The following is a 16,597-nucleotide window of genomic DNA, read 5'->3' on the forward strand; positions in this document are numbered from 1 at the left end:
GGAATGACTAAGAAACACCCACAAACCAAGAGTCTTGGGGTTGGACCATGGAACAAAAACTGAGGAAAACTGAGAGAATCCAAATGAAGTCTGGAATGGTGTTCCTGATGATAATGCTGATGGTTGTTTCTTAGTATTGACAAGTTTTTCTTAATAATAAAAGGTGTCAACATCACCAGAACTGAATTTTCTGTTCCCTTTGCCATTTTTATAAGTATACAGATATTCCAATTAAAAAGGAAACTTAAAAGTCATTTTTATGTTGGGGAGTGTAGGGACAGGGCACTTAGTGATGCCACATGAGTTGGAGGGCACTGCCAGAGAGCACAGGACAGAGGTTCCATGTCTAGCTAGCACAAGCCAGAACCAACATCCTCCTCCAGAGAGGGTACCCCGTTGCAGGCTGTGGTCAGGGCAAATCTGCACTTTCAGGGAGCAGGTGCTGTCATCTCTGAAGACTACCAGTCATGGGCACATGCGCCTCAGTGTAGAAGAGTCACAAGTCTGGGCCAGCCCTCCCAGGTACGCATGCCCAGTCTGAGGTCCGGAGAGAAGTGACTTGCCTGAGCTCCTGGTAGAGTCATTGTAGTGAGCCCACACCTGGTAAATTGTACACATCCATCCTAGAGGCCCAGCGCTGCAGTGACAGCTCTCCAGCCCATGCCAGACCTAACTTGTTCTGAACTCTTGCATTAGAGCCTAGGATCTTGGCTCTGAGTCAACCACCATTGGCTAGCTTGTTGTTGTTTGGTAACCACTGTGCCTAAGGTCAATGCTGCTAAAGCCACCGCCGTTCTTTGAAGATGAAGGACATAGCAGTTGAAGGAGCAGCAGGGCCCAGCCTCTTTATGTCTCACAAGGAATGGATGCTTCTATTTTATCTCAGTTTACTATACTCTAAATTACACCCCAACCATCCTCTCCCTTGTTAGATACTGAAACTAGAACTTACTCGGATACTTCCCCAATATCAAGGAGCAAGAGGTGAGAATGAGACTCTCATCTGGTCTCTAAAGCCACTAGAATTTCTGTATCTGGCCCTTTCCATCACATCACAAACCTGGCTTCAAGAGAACCAGCTTTAAACAGACAGTGCCAAGTCCCTATCCTTTCCCGGCAAATGTCAGATGCCTGAGGAGTGCAGATCAGACATTATGGAACTCTTGAAGGCCTGTAGAACTTGAACAAATGCACCCTGACTAGTAGTGAAGAACAGTCATACCCCTGTGATCCTCTTTGTCTGCTGTGGACTTTTCTGGAACATTCAGAAAGGCCAGGACTGCAGCCACCCGAACCCCACAGCTTCTGAGAGAACTGGAATTTAAATATGCTAAAGAGCTTTCATCCTTCTTGCATTTTCTAAATGTCTTTCTTAAGGATCACTCACTCCCCATAGACGCAAAGCACAAAGTTGACTTCTGTATTTGACCTTCAGGTTTCAATTTCCCATTATTAATTATGGCCTCACACATGTGCCTGAAGATGTTCATCTAGGTCTCTGTGTCTGTATCCTCATGTGCCCTAGCCAGTGGGACTCAGCGAAAAGGGCACAGTGCAGCACTTGGGAGCCTGTGTCTACAAATGTAAGGGTGAAGCCACTCAGATTGACCTTTATGAATTCTCTTATGGCTGGTGCAGGTGAAAATGGACATGTGTATGAAGAGGTGGGGTAAGATGGAAAGGAGGGGAGGGGAGGAGGCTAAGACTCCCAGGCAACCCAGAGGCTTCACAGGAAAGAACATGGCTGTAAAGACCTGAGGATGAAGAAATTAGAACATGTGAAACTTGGTACAACGAGCAAGAAAGGATGGGGTAGGGTACTGTGTGATGTAGAGCTCTTCTCTGTTTCTGCCTCTGTGTTTGGCATCACATGTTCCATTCATAAAAGTTCACCAAGTAATAATCTCCCACAAGAAGGATGGGAAGGCCTAGGTGGGCATTTAGCAGAGGTAGATCATATGCTGGCTCTTTCTGAGAAGCAACATAGCCAACACTGTGGGCCTGACAGTTCCATGTACTAAGTGGCACCCTAGCCTGGTGATCCCAAGTCACCTGTGTCCACTATGTGTTGCCTCGGCATCAACCAACTGGAGGAAAGAGAACCGTGTAATGTCAGGGCTATGTTGCTTTCCATCTCAAAGCTTTTCATACCCAGATGCCAGGTGAAATTGGGGGTTGGCTGTCTTGGTCAGTTGGCCGAATGGAAATGCCAGTGTCTTTCTCTCAAGTCAAGACTATCTGTTACCCGTCTCTCAAGCCACTGTAAAATATCCATATTATGACAGTCACATGGTTTGAGGTGAAGTCCAAGCTACTTTGAGAGAGAGAGAGATCATATCATAACTGAGAGCTCTGAGACTGAAGGAGCTCACGTAAGCCCCTCACCCCATTCAAACCTCATCTTTTGAAGCTCTTAGACCTGGGGTTTCTTCCAGCCCGTCCTGGTCTTTTTAAGTAAATGGCTTAGCAACTGTCTTTTCAGGAGTCTTTGCAATTCTAATAAAGTAACATTCTTGAAAGAGCACAGCGGACCCATGCTGCTGCCCTTGTTCCTCGACAGATGTACCACAGAATGCTAGCAGTGTGTTTAGAAGTTTTTACTTTCTTCTCCTTCTTCAGCCCTCTAACTTAAGGGAAAGATGGGATCCCATCCTGTGATTCACTGTGATTGGCTCATGTGCAGATCTGTGAATGCCAGCAAATTAAACACCCCCGTTTACACTAGTGCTGAGCAGGAGGGAAAATGGCCATCAACTCTCAGCACTCTTCTGCAATATTATCTGGAGAAAATTGCTTCCCTCCCTTTAGCCACAAAACGTATTATACATAAGGATAGAAAACTGAAAATTTTCCATCAAGACCCACAAATCAATAAGCTGCATGATCTCAGTACTGGGACTGCAATCGAGCTAAGCCCCTAGCCCAAGCCCCTCTGAAGCATGCTCAGTATTTCTTTAAGTAAGATTAGGGTGTGACCTCCATTTGCAGGGGTGTGGAGTCTCACAAATGCTAATATTCTTTGCCAGGCTCTTCAAAGCAGGGCCATCCGCCCCCCCCCCCAGGTCTGTAAATGTTCAATGTGTGGTTATGTAACTAAATGGAAGTAAAGACCCACACTGGACACTTCCCCAACAACCCAAAGGCTCCTCTGTGTTACTGAAATGTGCTGCCCAGTGAAGTCTGTTAATTACCACTTGCTGTTCATTTCTTAGCAAAGTTTTAGTAGCTAGCAGCTCCGTACATGTGCGAATCGCTGCTAGAAACGTTTGCAAACATGACTCGGCTCGTTGTTCTTTAAGGAGGTACTGATCTTGGGACTTCATTTTCTGCATATGCTATGGAGTTTGTTCAAACACAGGCATTATGATTCCTGATAGCACTGGGGATGTAACCGGTGCTGACTCCAGGTTGCTAAGCGATATATGTGCACCGCCCCTTGCATCCCTCTTAACAGTCTCACCAGGGAGCTGCTCTCCATCTCATCTCATCAGCTAGCAGACCAAGGCCGATCTGAGGGAAGCCGCTCACTCAAAGACATGTAGCTATGAATCACAGGTTCTCAACCTTCCTAATGCTGTGACCCCTTAATACAGCCCTTCGTGTTATGGTGAGCCCCAACCATGAAATTATTTCATTGCTATTTCATAGCTGTAATGGTGTTACTGTTATGAATCATAATGTAAATATCTGATATGTAGGCTCTCTGGCATGTGAACCCAAAGGGTTCACGACCCACAAGTTGGGAACCATTACTATAAATAAAGGAGTAGGGATCCTGTAAGGTTGTTGTTACACTCCAGAGCAGTGGAGGGCAAGCAATCCTCTTGTTCAGCACCACCCCCTACACAGAAACCACCCAGGGCCTGCTTAATCTTATCTGGGACGTGTTCATGAGTCCCACACAGACCCAGGAAGCCATCTCTTGATTCTCTACCAGTGTGTTCCCATTCTGAAACCAGAGACATCTTCCACCCTTCTGAAGCCAATCCAGGCCCTATGCCGTATCCCTAACCAACTTGAGAATATGTCAGAGACATGAGAATAAGGCTCCTCGAAACATGTGACACTAAGGTTCCAGGAGAGGGAGTAGTAATAGATGATGTGGCTGGGTAGAAATCACAGAAATGTGTTTAAAAATCAGTGCAAAGGAAGGAACTAAATGGCAGAGTGCACAGGAGCCTTGTTCCTGGCATTGGGCTGACCCATAGTGCACACACAGCAAGCAAGCAGTAGGTGAGTGACTGACTGACAGCTGACTTCAAATTCCTCTCAGAATATCTGAGATCTGTTTACACTTAACTAAGGAGGATTATGAGTGGCATCGAATTTGGATCCTGGAATAATCCATTTAGACAGTAAGGTAGCCTTGCTCTTACCAGAAATGGCGTTTGACACCAAATATGAGGGCTAACAGAGACTGGGGCACTGTAGTGCTATGACAGAACTGGGCCGCTCTGCTTTGCATTGGAATTTAAGGAAGCAGGAGGTGAGATCTCAGACCTGGGTCTTTGATACTAGCTGAGCCTCATAAGAGTCGCCGTCTTATACTACACTCTCTCAGTTTTCTGTGTTCAAATGTCAGCGAGTCCCATATAGCCATGGAGAGAAGCACTGAGTGGGAATGGAAAGGTCAGATGTGATGAGGAGGTATGGCGTTTAACTTGTCCCCTGATTCAGAAGTGATGATAGTTGGGTAGGTTATAAGAGGCCAGAGATCCCTGGCTCAAGTATTGTTCCTTTCTGCACTGGCCAGGTGACCTGAGACATCCTACTAACACTCAGTGTCCTTTACTTGGCCCATCTATGGAACTGAGATGACTAGATTGGGAACAAAAGTTAAGTGAAATAGGAGCCCTTGAGAGGGCTCTATAAATGGAGTGACTTTCATACCTCTGAGTGGGTAGGGATATGAGGCCTCTACTCAGCATATGTGGCATTTCTTCTGTTGGCTAAGCCTTGGTTCTCCTTGAATGCCCTGCAAATGGGCCCAGAGAGAGAGAGAGAGAGAGAGAGAGAACACTGGACCTGAGCAACCCTCATCATCTGCCCCCTAACTCTTTGCTCCTCTCTCCATCATGAGACAGTCAGTCCTCCCAAAGGCAATCATGGATCATCTGTCACAGACACTCAACAGAGGACACTGGTTTCCTCTGAGAGCATGAGGACACTTTGCACTCCCATTGGTTTGTGTCCTGCGGCAACATTGCCACGTTGAGCCTGCTCCTACCCGCAGCTCGCTCTAATTGAGTCCTTGCCTATCTGCAGTGAGCTGTCAAATATTGGCCTGTGTTCATAAGTACAATTAAGAATTCTCTTGTTAAAAGCGGCCGTAAACAGCAAAGTAGGGATTGGAGCCGATGAAACAGTTTTAAGCAATAAACTTGTGTTGATTTGATTCATGTATTTGCCATTTCAAAAATTCACCATTTTGAAAACAGACAAATTCCTTTATGAAAACAGCAAAAGTTGTGTCCTATAAGATTTTGAATTTTGAAGATACATAAAATGTTTATGGTGAAAGTTTTTTAGTGTATTATTTACTCCTATCTTTAATCTAGGGTAAGACAGTGACATATACTTTGCTGTACTAAAAGGCCATAATGTAAAGTTTCATCATCAGGGATGAATATGGGGACAAGGCCTTCCCTGTTCACTTTGATTGTTCCAGTCAAGGGATACACAGGCTTCAGGGGTCATTGCCCTAGAGTCTCAACAAGAGAGGACTAGTTAGAAGTAAGTATCAGGGTCCCCGTTGCTTAATACAGAAACAGTACAGAAACAAAATCATATGAAAGGTTTTTTTAATACTTTTTGTGAGCTTCCTCTTTGACAACTAAAATTCCTATCATGGTTTGAATTGACCATTCAACCCCTGATTTCAGAAATCTGCCCCCCCCCCCAACCACCACCCAATGTCTTCTCTGATCCTCACTGTAGTCATGACGGTTATCTGCCTCGTCAATATGAACCACAATGAAATGTCTTTGGAAAGGAGCTATTCATAGAGAATGAGCAAGAAATATCACATGCCCACTTGCTTTTCTTCAGAGGATGTAATTGTCCTTCTCATCCTCTCATGTGGCCATGAGTTCCAAGTCTTTGCTCCCTGAGTCAGAAACATCAGTCCTGAGTGAACTGTGGTGGGTGATGTTTGCTCATAACAGATCCCTCTAGAAGTCATTTATTTGACAACAGCTATGTATTTGGGACTGATCCAGGCAGTGAAGGGTGAGGTGTGTCATAGATGTTCCCTACTATCTTAGCAGGAGGGAACAGAGGTACACACAGATGGCAACTCTATCTGGAAGAATGTGGCAGCTATTGGATGAGGACAAGCAACAGAGAAAGTCAGAAAGCTAAAGAGTTTTCTATTAGGGGATGAGTTCAGGGCTGGCAAGGTGTGGAAAGAGGAAGTGAGAATTTTGGTTGATGTGGGTGATGAAAAAAAAAAAAACTGCTAGACAATTAGTAGGGTTTGCAGGACAGGGACTGAAAAGGTGACATTTCTGTGTCACCTACTTACCTGTATCCAACAGAGGGCATGAAGTGCTTTCCTGAGGTTTAAAATCAAAGACTACCTCTGTGTGTTGACTGAAGTACTTATTCTCTCACAGCCTATATTTGGAGTATGTCATATGTCTGCAGACAGAAGAACCTCCCTCTCAGTCATATGACCTTTAAATATTGTGTTCTTGTCTGTCAGCTAACACAGTGTGTGTATTGGGTGGGGATGCATAAGTTGATTGAGAAGGACATTAAATAAATAAATAAATAAATAAATAAATAAATAAATAAATAAATAAAGGCAGAACGTGAATCCCTTGAGACATTATGTCACTGCCCCTGGGTCAGTAACTCTGCACCTACTCTCTATTGTATGTAATGCCCTTCTCCTCCAAGGAGGTAAGACTCATGGTCAAGTCAGTTGTGCATCTGATACCCAGTCTGGTAAGATAGGTAGGTTAGAGGAAGGAAAGGGGAGGTCCTAAGACCGAGCAGGAGAAGCCAGCCAACATAGTCAGCAGTGGATGAGGGATGAGTTGGTTGAGTTGGACATAAAAAATGAATGCAATCTCTGAACATATGGAAGTTTAAATGATGGAAAATATGGAACGTGGCAGAAGAAAAAAGTCAGAGTGGACTGAATATCAAGAAGCTGAGAATGAACCAAATTAGCACAGGCTGAACCACACTAATAAAATATTGACTGTGTTGAAATTAGTATTGACAGCTAAAGTTGAAACATGTTAGTCATGTGTCTTTTTGACACCAAAACATCTGGTTTTCTTCTCTCGGAATCCTAGGGCACAAGGGGCCTTGTAAATGTCAGAACGATGGATAGGCAGTGTGTGATTGCCCCTTTGCTTTCTCACTGCAGGAAATACCAGAAATGGCCCAACACCCTACGGGTTCCGACTCACGCCAGAAGAAGAAATGAGGAGACAGCGCCTTCACAGATTTGATAGCCAGTGACGTGGCACCATGCCTGGGAAGACATGGTCCAGCAGTGTGACTGTAGCCCGTTCACTTTACTCCCCAAGTCCCTAATTGGTTTTAAACAAAATCAGAGCACACAATTATCATTGCAGAGCACTCGTGTCTGCCATGAACTGTCACTGCATAGCCCTTGTATGTCCAGATTCGCTTGCCCAGCTGACACATCTGGAAACTAGGCTCGTCCCAGGAAGTGCACAGCTTTCCGAGTGGCCTGACTGGCAGCCCTGTGCTTTCTTCTAAACCAAAGGTCCCCTCTTTGGTTGGGACCAATTTCCACACTCCCCTCCTTCCCAGCTGATGAAGTGCCACATCCACGGTGGGGTTGGAGACTGTGTGACCTTAATTGGAAGCATTTTATCACCAGACCAGAGGATCCACTCCTCTTTCCCTGATAAGCTGGGTGCTCAGCTTGGCAAGAGGTGCAAGCCCCCCCCCTGGTCCTCCTGGCATATTTCCATGATGTAGCTGCCTTCCCAAGATGCTCCATCCTCTTTCTTGCAGGCCCCTCCGGGTGCTGTGTCTGCCTGGTGTTCACAACCACCACTTGGCTCTGCATGTAGACTATCTGACTAGAGGGGAATTAGAAAAGATCTAAGGTAGAGAAAACACCTGCTCACTCATTAGATACCATGTGGCACTAGCAATTTGGGTTCACAGCAACCCCTCCAGGAGCAGGAGACTTGTTTAACTACTCCGCAGAGCAGCGGCAGGTGCCACACACAGAGCAAAGCGGAAATGCACGGTGGATTTCTCACCGGGGATCCCATTTGCAGGAAGTATTTCTTTCTTCATAGAAGTGCCTTTTCATTGGCCACTGTGGCTGCTGTATGTCATAAACAAGTGTCCAAAAAAAAAAAAAAAAATGCCCCAGGGAACTGCAGTGTTTAATACACAGAGTATCCAAGTCACTTAAGGCATTTCTGTTGCTTGTGTTCTGAGAATAAAAGGACAAAGCCAGAATATGGCTGCTGAGTCACTGTTGTGGACCATTTAGTTCAATGGAAGTTAGGAGCAGCCAATGATGCTCCTAATTTAACTAACCATTCATGTATAGTTTCTGCTTATAAAAGTTGTAGACAGGCTTTCTTATGCACAATGCATAATGTCTATAAAAGCATACTAACTGTTGATACAATTTGCTTTGGAGGGGCAGTGCATGGGGCCTGACTTTCTTTGTGTACAGTTTTATATTCTATTTTTAAAAATGTGTGTTGCTTTCAGAAGACTAATTTTTATGATAAATCAAGAAACATGTAACCAGTAAAACAGACTTTAAGCTAAGTACTGTATGCCCATTAAGAAAATTCACAGGCCTGTCATAGTGGCACACACCTTTAATCCCAGGACTCAGGAGTCAGAGTGGGAAGATATCCGAGTTCAAAGCCAGTCTGGTTTACATATGAAGTTCTAAGCCAGCCAGAATACACAGATACACAGACACACACAGACACACACACACACACACACACACACACACACACACACACACACACACGGTGAGACCCTGTCTTGGAAAAAGAGATAAGGATCCAGGGAGGAAGGAGATGGTGAAGCAAGGAAGGAAAGAAATTCACAGCATATAAATAAAACTACAAACACATGCTCAGCTTTAAAATGAGCTGGTGCCCAGGGTTGACATTTTGAGGCTATTAACGTCTCGATTTTCTGTTGGATGCATTTGACACATCTGGTACATGTCGACTGCATCTCCATATCTGGTTGTTAATAGGAATCCACCTGCAATGTTTTTGACACTTGCATATAAACGGGCTAAGCAAATCCATGAAGTCTGAGAGCTTTAGGGCAGTGGGGCCTGAGCACCTCATTTTAATTGGTGTTAAGAATTATATCCATGAGCCTGGTACCTTTAAACACATTTAAGTGAGAATGGTCAGGGCTGAAGAGATGGCTCAGCAGATAAGAGCACTGACTGCTCTTCCAGAGGACCTGGGTTCAATTCCCAGCACCCACAAAGCAGCACACAACTGTCTGTAATTGCAGCTCCAGGTACCTGACACCTTCACAACAATGCACATAAAATAAATTTAAATACGTTTTTAAAATAAATAAATTAGAATGGTCAAGCTCGATTATTCCTGTCTCTCAAGTGGTACATTTGCCTTCTGTGCCACAGTGAGGAATAACTTACTCCCTACATGCCTTCTTTTGACAGCACATGGAGAGGCTTGCCCAACACTCTTCCCTCCCTCCTTAGTCATGTCTCTGTGTGGCATGGGTCTGGTTGAGCCTACAACAAGGCCCATTATTTACCTTCCCGTGTCTTCTTCTTCTTCCCCCTCACTTTACACTTAAAGGCTAACTGAATGTATTTTCCCACCACCAAAGTTTGTTTTCAGTTGTATTAGAACTCCACCAGCTTGTATGTGGAAATACTTATTTTTTTTTTTTTTTTTTTATGTAGCTTGAGTCCAATGATAGTGCCTGCTTGCTTTGTTTTACTCGTTGGACACGAAGACACTGGAATCCCAATTTTTGGATGGTGTAGTTCTAATATGCATTTTTTTTCTTTATTTATGGAGTGAAATGTCACCAAATGTTATTACGGATGTGGAAACAGTCATTTTAGTTGCAAGTGAAAAAAACAGTTATCTTTCAGAATAAAGATGCTTATAAAAGTACAGTTATGTTATTCAACTAATGGGTTTGTATATGACCAGTGATTATTGTTTTCTTGTCTGGAATTTTTTTATTGTTTGTTGTTACATTTTTTGTTTGTTTGTTTTTGCCCCACCCACAATAAGGATGGCTCAGAGATATGTCAACAAACTGGGCGGGGACTGAGAAAGACTAGCAGAAGCTAATTACCTATAACAGGGAGGCAATTAGCACTGAAAGCCAATTTTTAAATTTGGCTCCTTTGTTAGTAATCTTCCGATTGTCTTTTATGTACCCAGTGTATCCAGTTCCCAAAGGTTGGTGTGTTCAGTGAGGCTTAACAGACCTCGTAATTCAGAATCTTTTCCTGGTTCTGGAGAGGAAGGACTAGTTAAAATTGCTTCCTCTTGATCTCTTTCGGCGTGTGTGGCCTATGATTTGCAGAGTTACCCAAAAGCATCCCTGATGATGAGACTGGATCCAAACGGTAAAGTAACTGACTGGACGTGGTGGCATTTGGCCAGGGGAGTTGGAGACAGGAATGACCAGAGGTGACCCCGCCACAGACTCTCTTGGGAGTCCACATTTAAGAAAGAAGTGCATTCTATTACTCATAAGTATATCCTTTCTCCTATCCATTCCCTTGGATCACTCAAGCAATTTTCTAAACCGATTCTCACTCTCTGACCCCTGACTTTTGTTTTCTCCTCCAGTATTTTAGAATTTAGCTCTGAAGTTTAGCTCTGAAGGACATTGAAGCCTCTCAATTCATCACTTTGGTCACTACTTAAAATACCTCATCACTCAACTCTACATTCTGTTGCCAGCTGGGCTTCCAAACCCCATCTTAGCAATACCACTCATCATCTCAAATATCTTTCATTGTTTGTCTGTTGACAAACGGTAAAGGTCAGAGCTATTAACCTCAACAACTGGACTCCCAGCACCTTTGGACCTCAGCCTGTTTGTTCTTAACAGCTGGCTCACTGGTCTTACCTTCCAGGCTGTGGATGCTTCTGATACTGGAATCATTTCAGGGTTGTATAAGGAATGGCACCTCCTCTCCCTCAGCCCTCTAGGCCCTTCTCATCCTGTCCCCTAATCGAGGCCTGCTGTTTTGGTTTGGTCTGCATCTCTTAGTGTCTACATGTCACTTGGCAATGCTGATTGTGCCATGAAAGCACATCCTCCTTCCAAAGACAGGAACTGGGAGAATATAGTCACATTTCTCTTGGCTCTCCTCACTGTGCCTTCAGGGTTGAAGTGGAAAGAAGCTCATCCATATTATGACAGATGGTAAACAAAGGGGGTCGGGGTGCAGGTGCCCAGAGAAACCAGAAGAGGGCATTAGGTCCCCTGAGACTTCGAGCTGCCCAACAAGGGTGCTGTGAACCAAATTACCAAATTCCAGTTCTCTAAATGAGCAACCACTATCCTTAACCACTGAGCCATTTCTCCAGGCCCAATACCATCACTTTTTTTTTTTTTCTTTTTTTGACAGAAGTTCTCCCACTGAACCAGGCCCTGATGGACTAGACTATCTAGCCAGAGAGTGCAAGGATCCACCTGACTCCACCCTTCTCTGTACTAGGTCTAGATGAAAAGAACCACTCCAAGCCTGATTGCACATAGGTGTTGGGAATCCAAACTCAGATCTTCCGTTTGAGCCTTCTCCACTCATTATGCATTCTAAAGCAAACTGGCTTTTCTGAGTCGAGAGTCACATTTTATCACCCATTTTAAATAGACTCTGTTTTTAACAAATAATTACACCAAAAATACACATATCCAGCAGTGCACACCGTGATAGCTTGGATATAAAGTGTCCCTTGTGCTCACCCTGTGCCCCCTCAGGCAAACATGTTGAGATCTCGTGATGCTGCTGAGAAGGGATGGAACTGAGTTGGAGTAAGCCAGTGCAAGTGCATGCTTGGAGGCTATATGCTGATCTGGGCTGCTCTTGGTCTCAGTCTGGTTCCTGGCCACCTTTGAGGTGAGCGCCTCTGCTCCATGCTCCCACAGCATGTGACTCCTCTCCATGCCTCAGTTAATCCAACAAAGCTTGAACTGAAGCTGAGTCCAAATAAACTCTGATTCTAAATTGTTTGCCTGGAGCATTTGAAAAGTTCACTAGCACAGGGAGGCTACAAGTCACAGTATCTTACAATATATATCTCTACAGTTGGCCTTCACACCTTCAGCCCTTCAAATAACCCTGGAAGTAAGCAGTCTCATCTTGCTTAACTAACGTGACAGCTGAGGGCTGAGACCCATACTGCGCATCACCCATGATGAATTTGACCTTTTGCCAGATGCCTGATTTTATGTCTTTTGTCCACCCGACAATGAATACAGAACTGTGCTTCATGGAGGCTCAGAGTCTCTCTTCACAGCCTTGGCTCTTCCTTTCTGCCAACCAGCCAGTTGCATACTCAGCCAGTTTCAAGGGTAGACTGCATTACAAGGTAGATTTAAAATAAAGATTGGGGCAGTGCTGGGTGGGATGACAGCTCAGTGTTTGCCTTGAAAACATGAGGATGAGTTAAACCCTCCCCAACAAATCAAAGAAGCCAGACATGCCTGCAATCCCACTACATAGAAACAGGTGGGTACCTGGGGCTCCCTGGCCAGCCACCTAGTCTTACTTGGTGAATTTCTGATCAATGACGACGATGTCACCCAAAAATAAGGTGATGGCACCTGATGAACAACAATTTAGGGCCTCTAAGCTACATAAGTACAATACACACATACTCACAACTTCATACATGTGTCTGCATACAAGATCATATAAAAGACTTGAAAGAAAATACATTATCAAAGCCAGTGGTTGTGGAAGCCATCACATAATTTTATATATGATGAACCTTATAAATGACAATACAGCAAATATTTGTGTGTCAGTAGTAGATCAGGCATCTTGCAAAAAGTTGTATAATCAAAATTTTTTACTTTAAAACCATATGTTAGAAGAAGGGATGCAGTTTATCAGACATCTTTCACATTTTCCCAATGAATCATTAAATATTTAAGCACCATAAAATTCAAGCATTTCACGTGGATGTGGCAGCTAGACACCCTGGTTTAGAACGCATTATGCAGAATTTCTTGTGGATAATAGTGACAATTGTAGAATGATGATTTTTTAATGTCAGTTGTTTGTTCCCTGCAGACCTTACTCATAATGTCCCTGCAGGAAATTGTGATGCTTTTTGTGGTACAATAACTCTGAGAATTGAAATAAAGAAGCATTCCCAAAGACATTAAGAACTGGCTAGGTATGGCTATTTCTAATCAGTAATTTATATGCCCTGTGAAAACCAACATGTGATTTTGTTCGGGGAGAAAGACAAGAAATAGTTGTCATGTTAAATATCTTACTTTAAATAGAAGATGTGACCATATCATGTGTGGTGATTGCTGTGCTCTAGCATGAGGAAAATGTCCTCCCTTAGAAATGACTGGGAAATTTAGCAGAACTCCCCCATAGCAACACAACTGGGAAGGGACACGTCTGTATTGAAATCTGGGTCCAACCCTTTCAGAAGTCCCCCTTTTCCCCACTATTCTTGTAGCCATACCAAGTAAAGGAGACAACTGTCAAACTATTCCAGTGGGCTGGTAGAACCCCTGATCACGAAGGAGAATGGTCTGTTTTGTGGTCACTTGCGGGAAGGGCAAGGGAAACTCTCTGAGGAAGTTCAAGTTTCACAGGCCATTCTGCTGACCTTTTCTAAGCACTCAAAACACTCACTGATTTGGAGAGGCAACTTGGTGCCAAGAAGCCCTTAAATGGTGAGGGAATACAGACTGCAGCACAAGCCATCTAATTTCAGCGAAGGTTCTTCTTTCTTCCAATTCTTGGAGCGAATCTCCTTTCTGAAATTTCACTTCATAGAGAAGGGATTAATTGTGGAGTGCAGAGGGGTCAGTGCCTATTGATTGGCGGTATGGTGATAATTGTATTAAGAGCTTGTGGATGTGTGGGTATGGTTTACGTTCTGATATTCTGAAGCAAGAAAGGCTTACTATGCCTTTCATTTGACCAATGAGATCTTATATGCAGAGCTAAACATCAAAGGCTTAATAAGACTGAGGAAATAGTCACTGGGTGACAGAATTAAGAATTGAGTCAATAATGGACATTCATGCGCTAACCCCAGACATCCAAAGACTAGCAAAGCATGGTCCCTGCCCCACAAAGTAACCCAGGGAATGAAAGAACTGTGCTGAAACATTAGAGAATGGGGATGGAGAGCAGACAGACCCACGATTCTCTTTGGGAAGTTCATATACCTACCACTAATCTATTGTGCTAGGATAAGCATGTGTCTACCAAACCAATGGACCCAAGGGAGGACATTGATGCTAGAAAGAGGAGCCAAAGACACGAAGGTATGTGAGGATTCACTGAGCTGTGTGAAGCTAATGCTGACAAGAGACACAGACATAAGCCTCCCAGTTCATGATGGACCTTTCACCCTGTGTGAAGTCATTTGGACTTCACAGGCAGTGTGGTCATTGTGGGTTTTAAGCCAAAAGATAACAAAATCTAATTCAGATGGAACTTAGAGGATGGCTGGGTTTCCAAATGAGATGGCTCCTGTGAGAGGCTAGCTGGGAGTGGCAAGAGGCAAGGCGAGGAGGGGTAGCTGCCCCCCAAAAGTGGGGGTGTGGGTTTCAGCCTGGGGGAAAAAACCACATGCAGCATGGACAGCGGCCTCATACCAAGTATGAGGACCCAGAAGGAAGCACCCATTCCATGCTCGAGTACAGGGGCCTCCAGGTAATTCCCATTAGGGACCTAGGCACATTCCAGCCAGTCAAGGGTGGAGGTCTTAAAAAGGGGGTTTAGATAAGACCATCAAAATAATGGGTTAGGATAACTACAAAGCTTCGTTCGTGGTCCCCACTGAGCAAGGCTGTTCCAAAAGCATTGATATATACCACGTGGAGAGAGAAATAATAACTTGAAAATAACATGCTCTTTGGCCCCAAGAATGTTTTTCTTATTGCATTGCCCTTCTGAACCATTTCAAAATGCATTTCCGATCCATGGCATATTCAGAGTGGGGGGGTCCATGTGATCTAAACTTTGAACTGTGTTGTGCTTACTGCTTCAGGGAGCTAAAATGCCCTCCTGATTCAGTCAGTCCTAATTTATTAATGAGGTGTGTTAATATCCTAACCACAAAGCTGAAGGGTTTGACGTTGTTATGTAGCAAGCAATGTCAACATGTGTGCTCTAATGGCTCACCTGTTCCCCTCCCCTCTTCCTGGAACGTGTCCTCAGACCAAGTTCCTCACGAACTTTCAGGAGGCCTGGTTTGGGGTGATAAGGAAATGTAATCGTAATGCAAATACAGATGAAGTGGGCTTCAATTTCAGACACTCAGAATATTCAACATGGATAGCATGAACTCAAAATCAAATGGAGCAATAGGAAATATTCTGCTACATTAAGAAAATATTTCATGTTAAAATAGAGACATTTGAGCCTGGTTGCACAGTGACTTCCAGACTAGGCTGAAGCAATGTCTTCCAAACAAAACAAAGCAAAAAAAGTCAAACTCCTAGCAATTTGGAGGCCCCAGGCAATTGCCAAGATTTTGCTGCCAGGGTGGGGTTATGTAGTGATTTCTGGGCCAAGTTGAACTACAGGCTAAGATGCTAGCTTAAAAACTAATAAAATAAAATAGATGACCAGAAAGTACTCTTAAACTGCCACCCCACAGGCAGCCTACACCAAAAAAAGAAAAAAAAGCTAAATGTATTCTGTGTGAAGGAGTTCATCGTTGACCAAAGGATGGCAAAAAAAAAAAAAGTGTCTTAGAAATGTTTTAAATTTACTTTTGTTTTTAATTACATGTGTGAGTTTGTGTATGTGGATGGGTATTTGTATGTGTACAGGAATGAGTGCCCATAGAGGCCAGAAGAGGGACCTGGAGCTAATGGTGACTGTGAGCCACCTGACCTGGGTGCTAGGAACTGAATTCAGATCATCTACAGAAACATCGAGTGCTCTTAACTACCGAACCATCACTCCAGCCCCAGAAATGAAATTCTAATTGAGTTTTTTCTTTCAATTATTCTTGAGTGCACGGAAAAGTAAGCCCTGACTTGAGTGTCTCTCTTGGGGGAAAATTCTTTCTTCCTATTAAAATGACAATTTTACTGTAGCTGAGGAAGGTGAGTTTCAAAAAAAAAAAAGAGTCTTTTCTAGCAAAGCTTTCAATTTGCGATTTGTAGGGATCCCTGGCTGAGTAGCCAACAGACCTTTTGGTATGCAAAAAAAAAAAAAAAAAAAAAAAAAAAAAATCACTGCAAGTTGACTAGTTGACTAGGATCCTAACCAAGTGCAGGAGCTGCTAAGGTTCAGGGTTAAACAGATGTCTTGCCATGATTCTAATGCAATATAAAGAATGTTTGAAAATTGGCGAGAAGGATGCTCCCATTTAAAAAAAAAAATCACAGGAACACAAAA

The 16,597-nt window shown here is 43.7% G+C and overlaps 1 protein-coding gene across 1 annotated transcript in view; it reads left to right on the plus strand.

Annotated features, from left to right (window-relative positions):
• Rhbdd1 (rhomboid domain containing 1) overlaps positions 1-8,461 on the plus strand; it is a 106,016-nt gene extending 97,555 nt beyond the window's left edge. The window contains exon 7 of the mRNA XM_051190570.1: positions 7,379-8,461. Coding sequence (XP_051046527.1) covers positions 7,379-7,473 — 95 coding nt within the window. The 3' untranslated portion in view covers positions 7,474-8,461. The remainder of the gene's footprint in view (positions 1-7,378) is intronic.
• Positions 8,462-16,597: the final 8,136 nt, after the last annotated feature.

Source organism: Phodopus roborovskii, unplaced genomic scaffold (genome assembly GCF_943737965.1).
Source record: "Phodopus roborovskii unplaced genomic scaffold, PHOROB, whole genome shotgun sequence".
Lineage (NCBI taxonomy): Eukaryota > Metazoa > Chordata > Mammalia > Rodentia > Cricetidae > Phodopus > Phodopus roborovskii.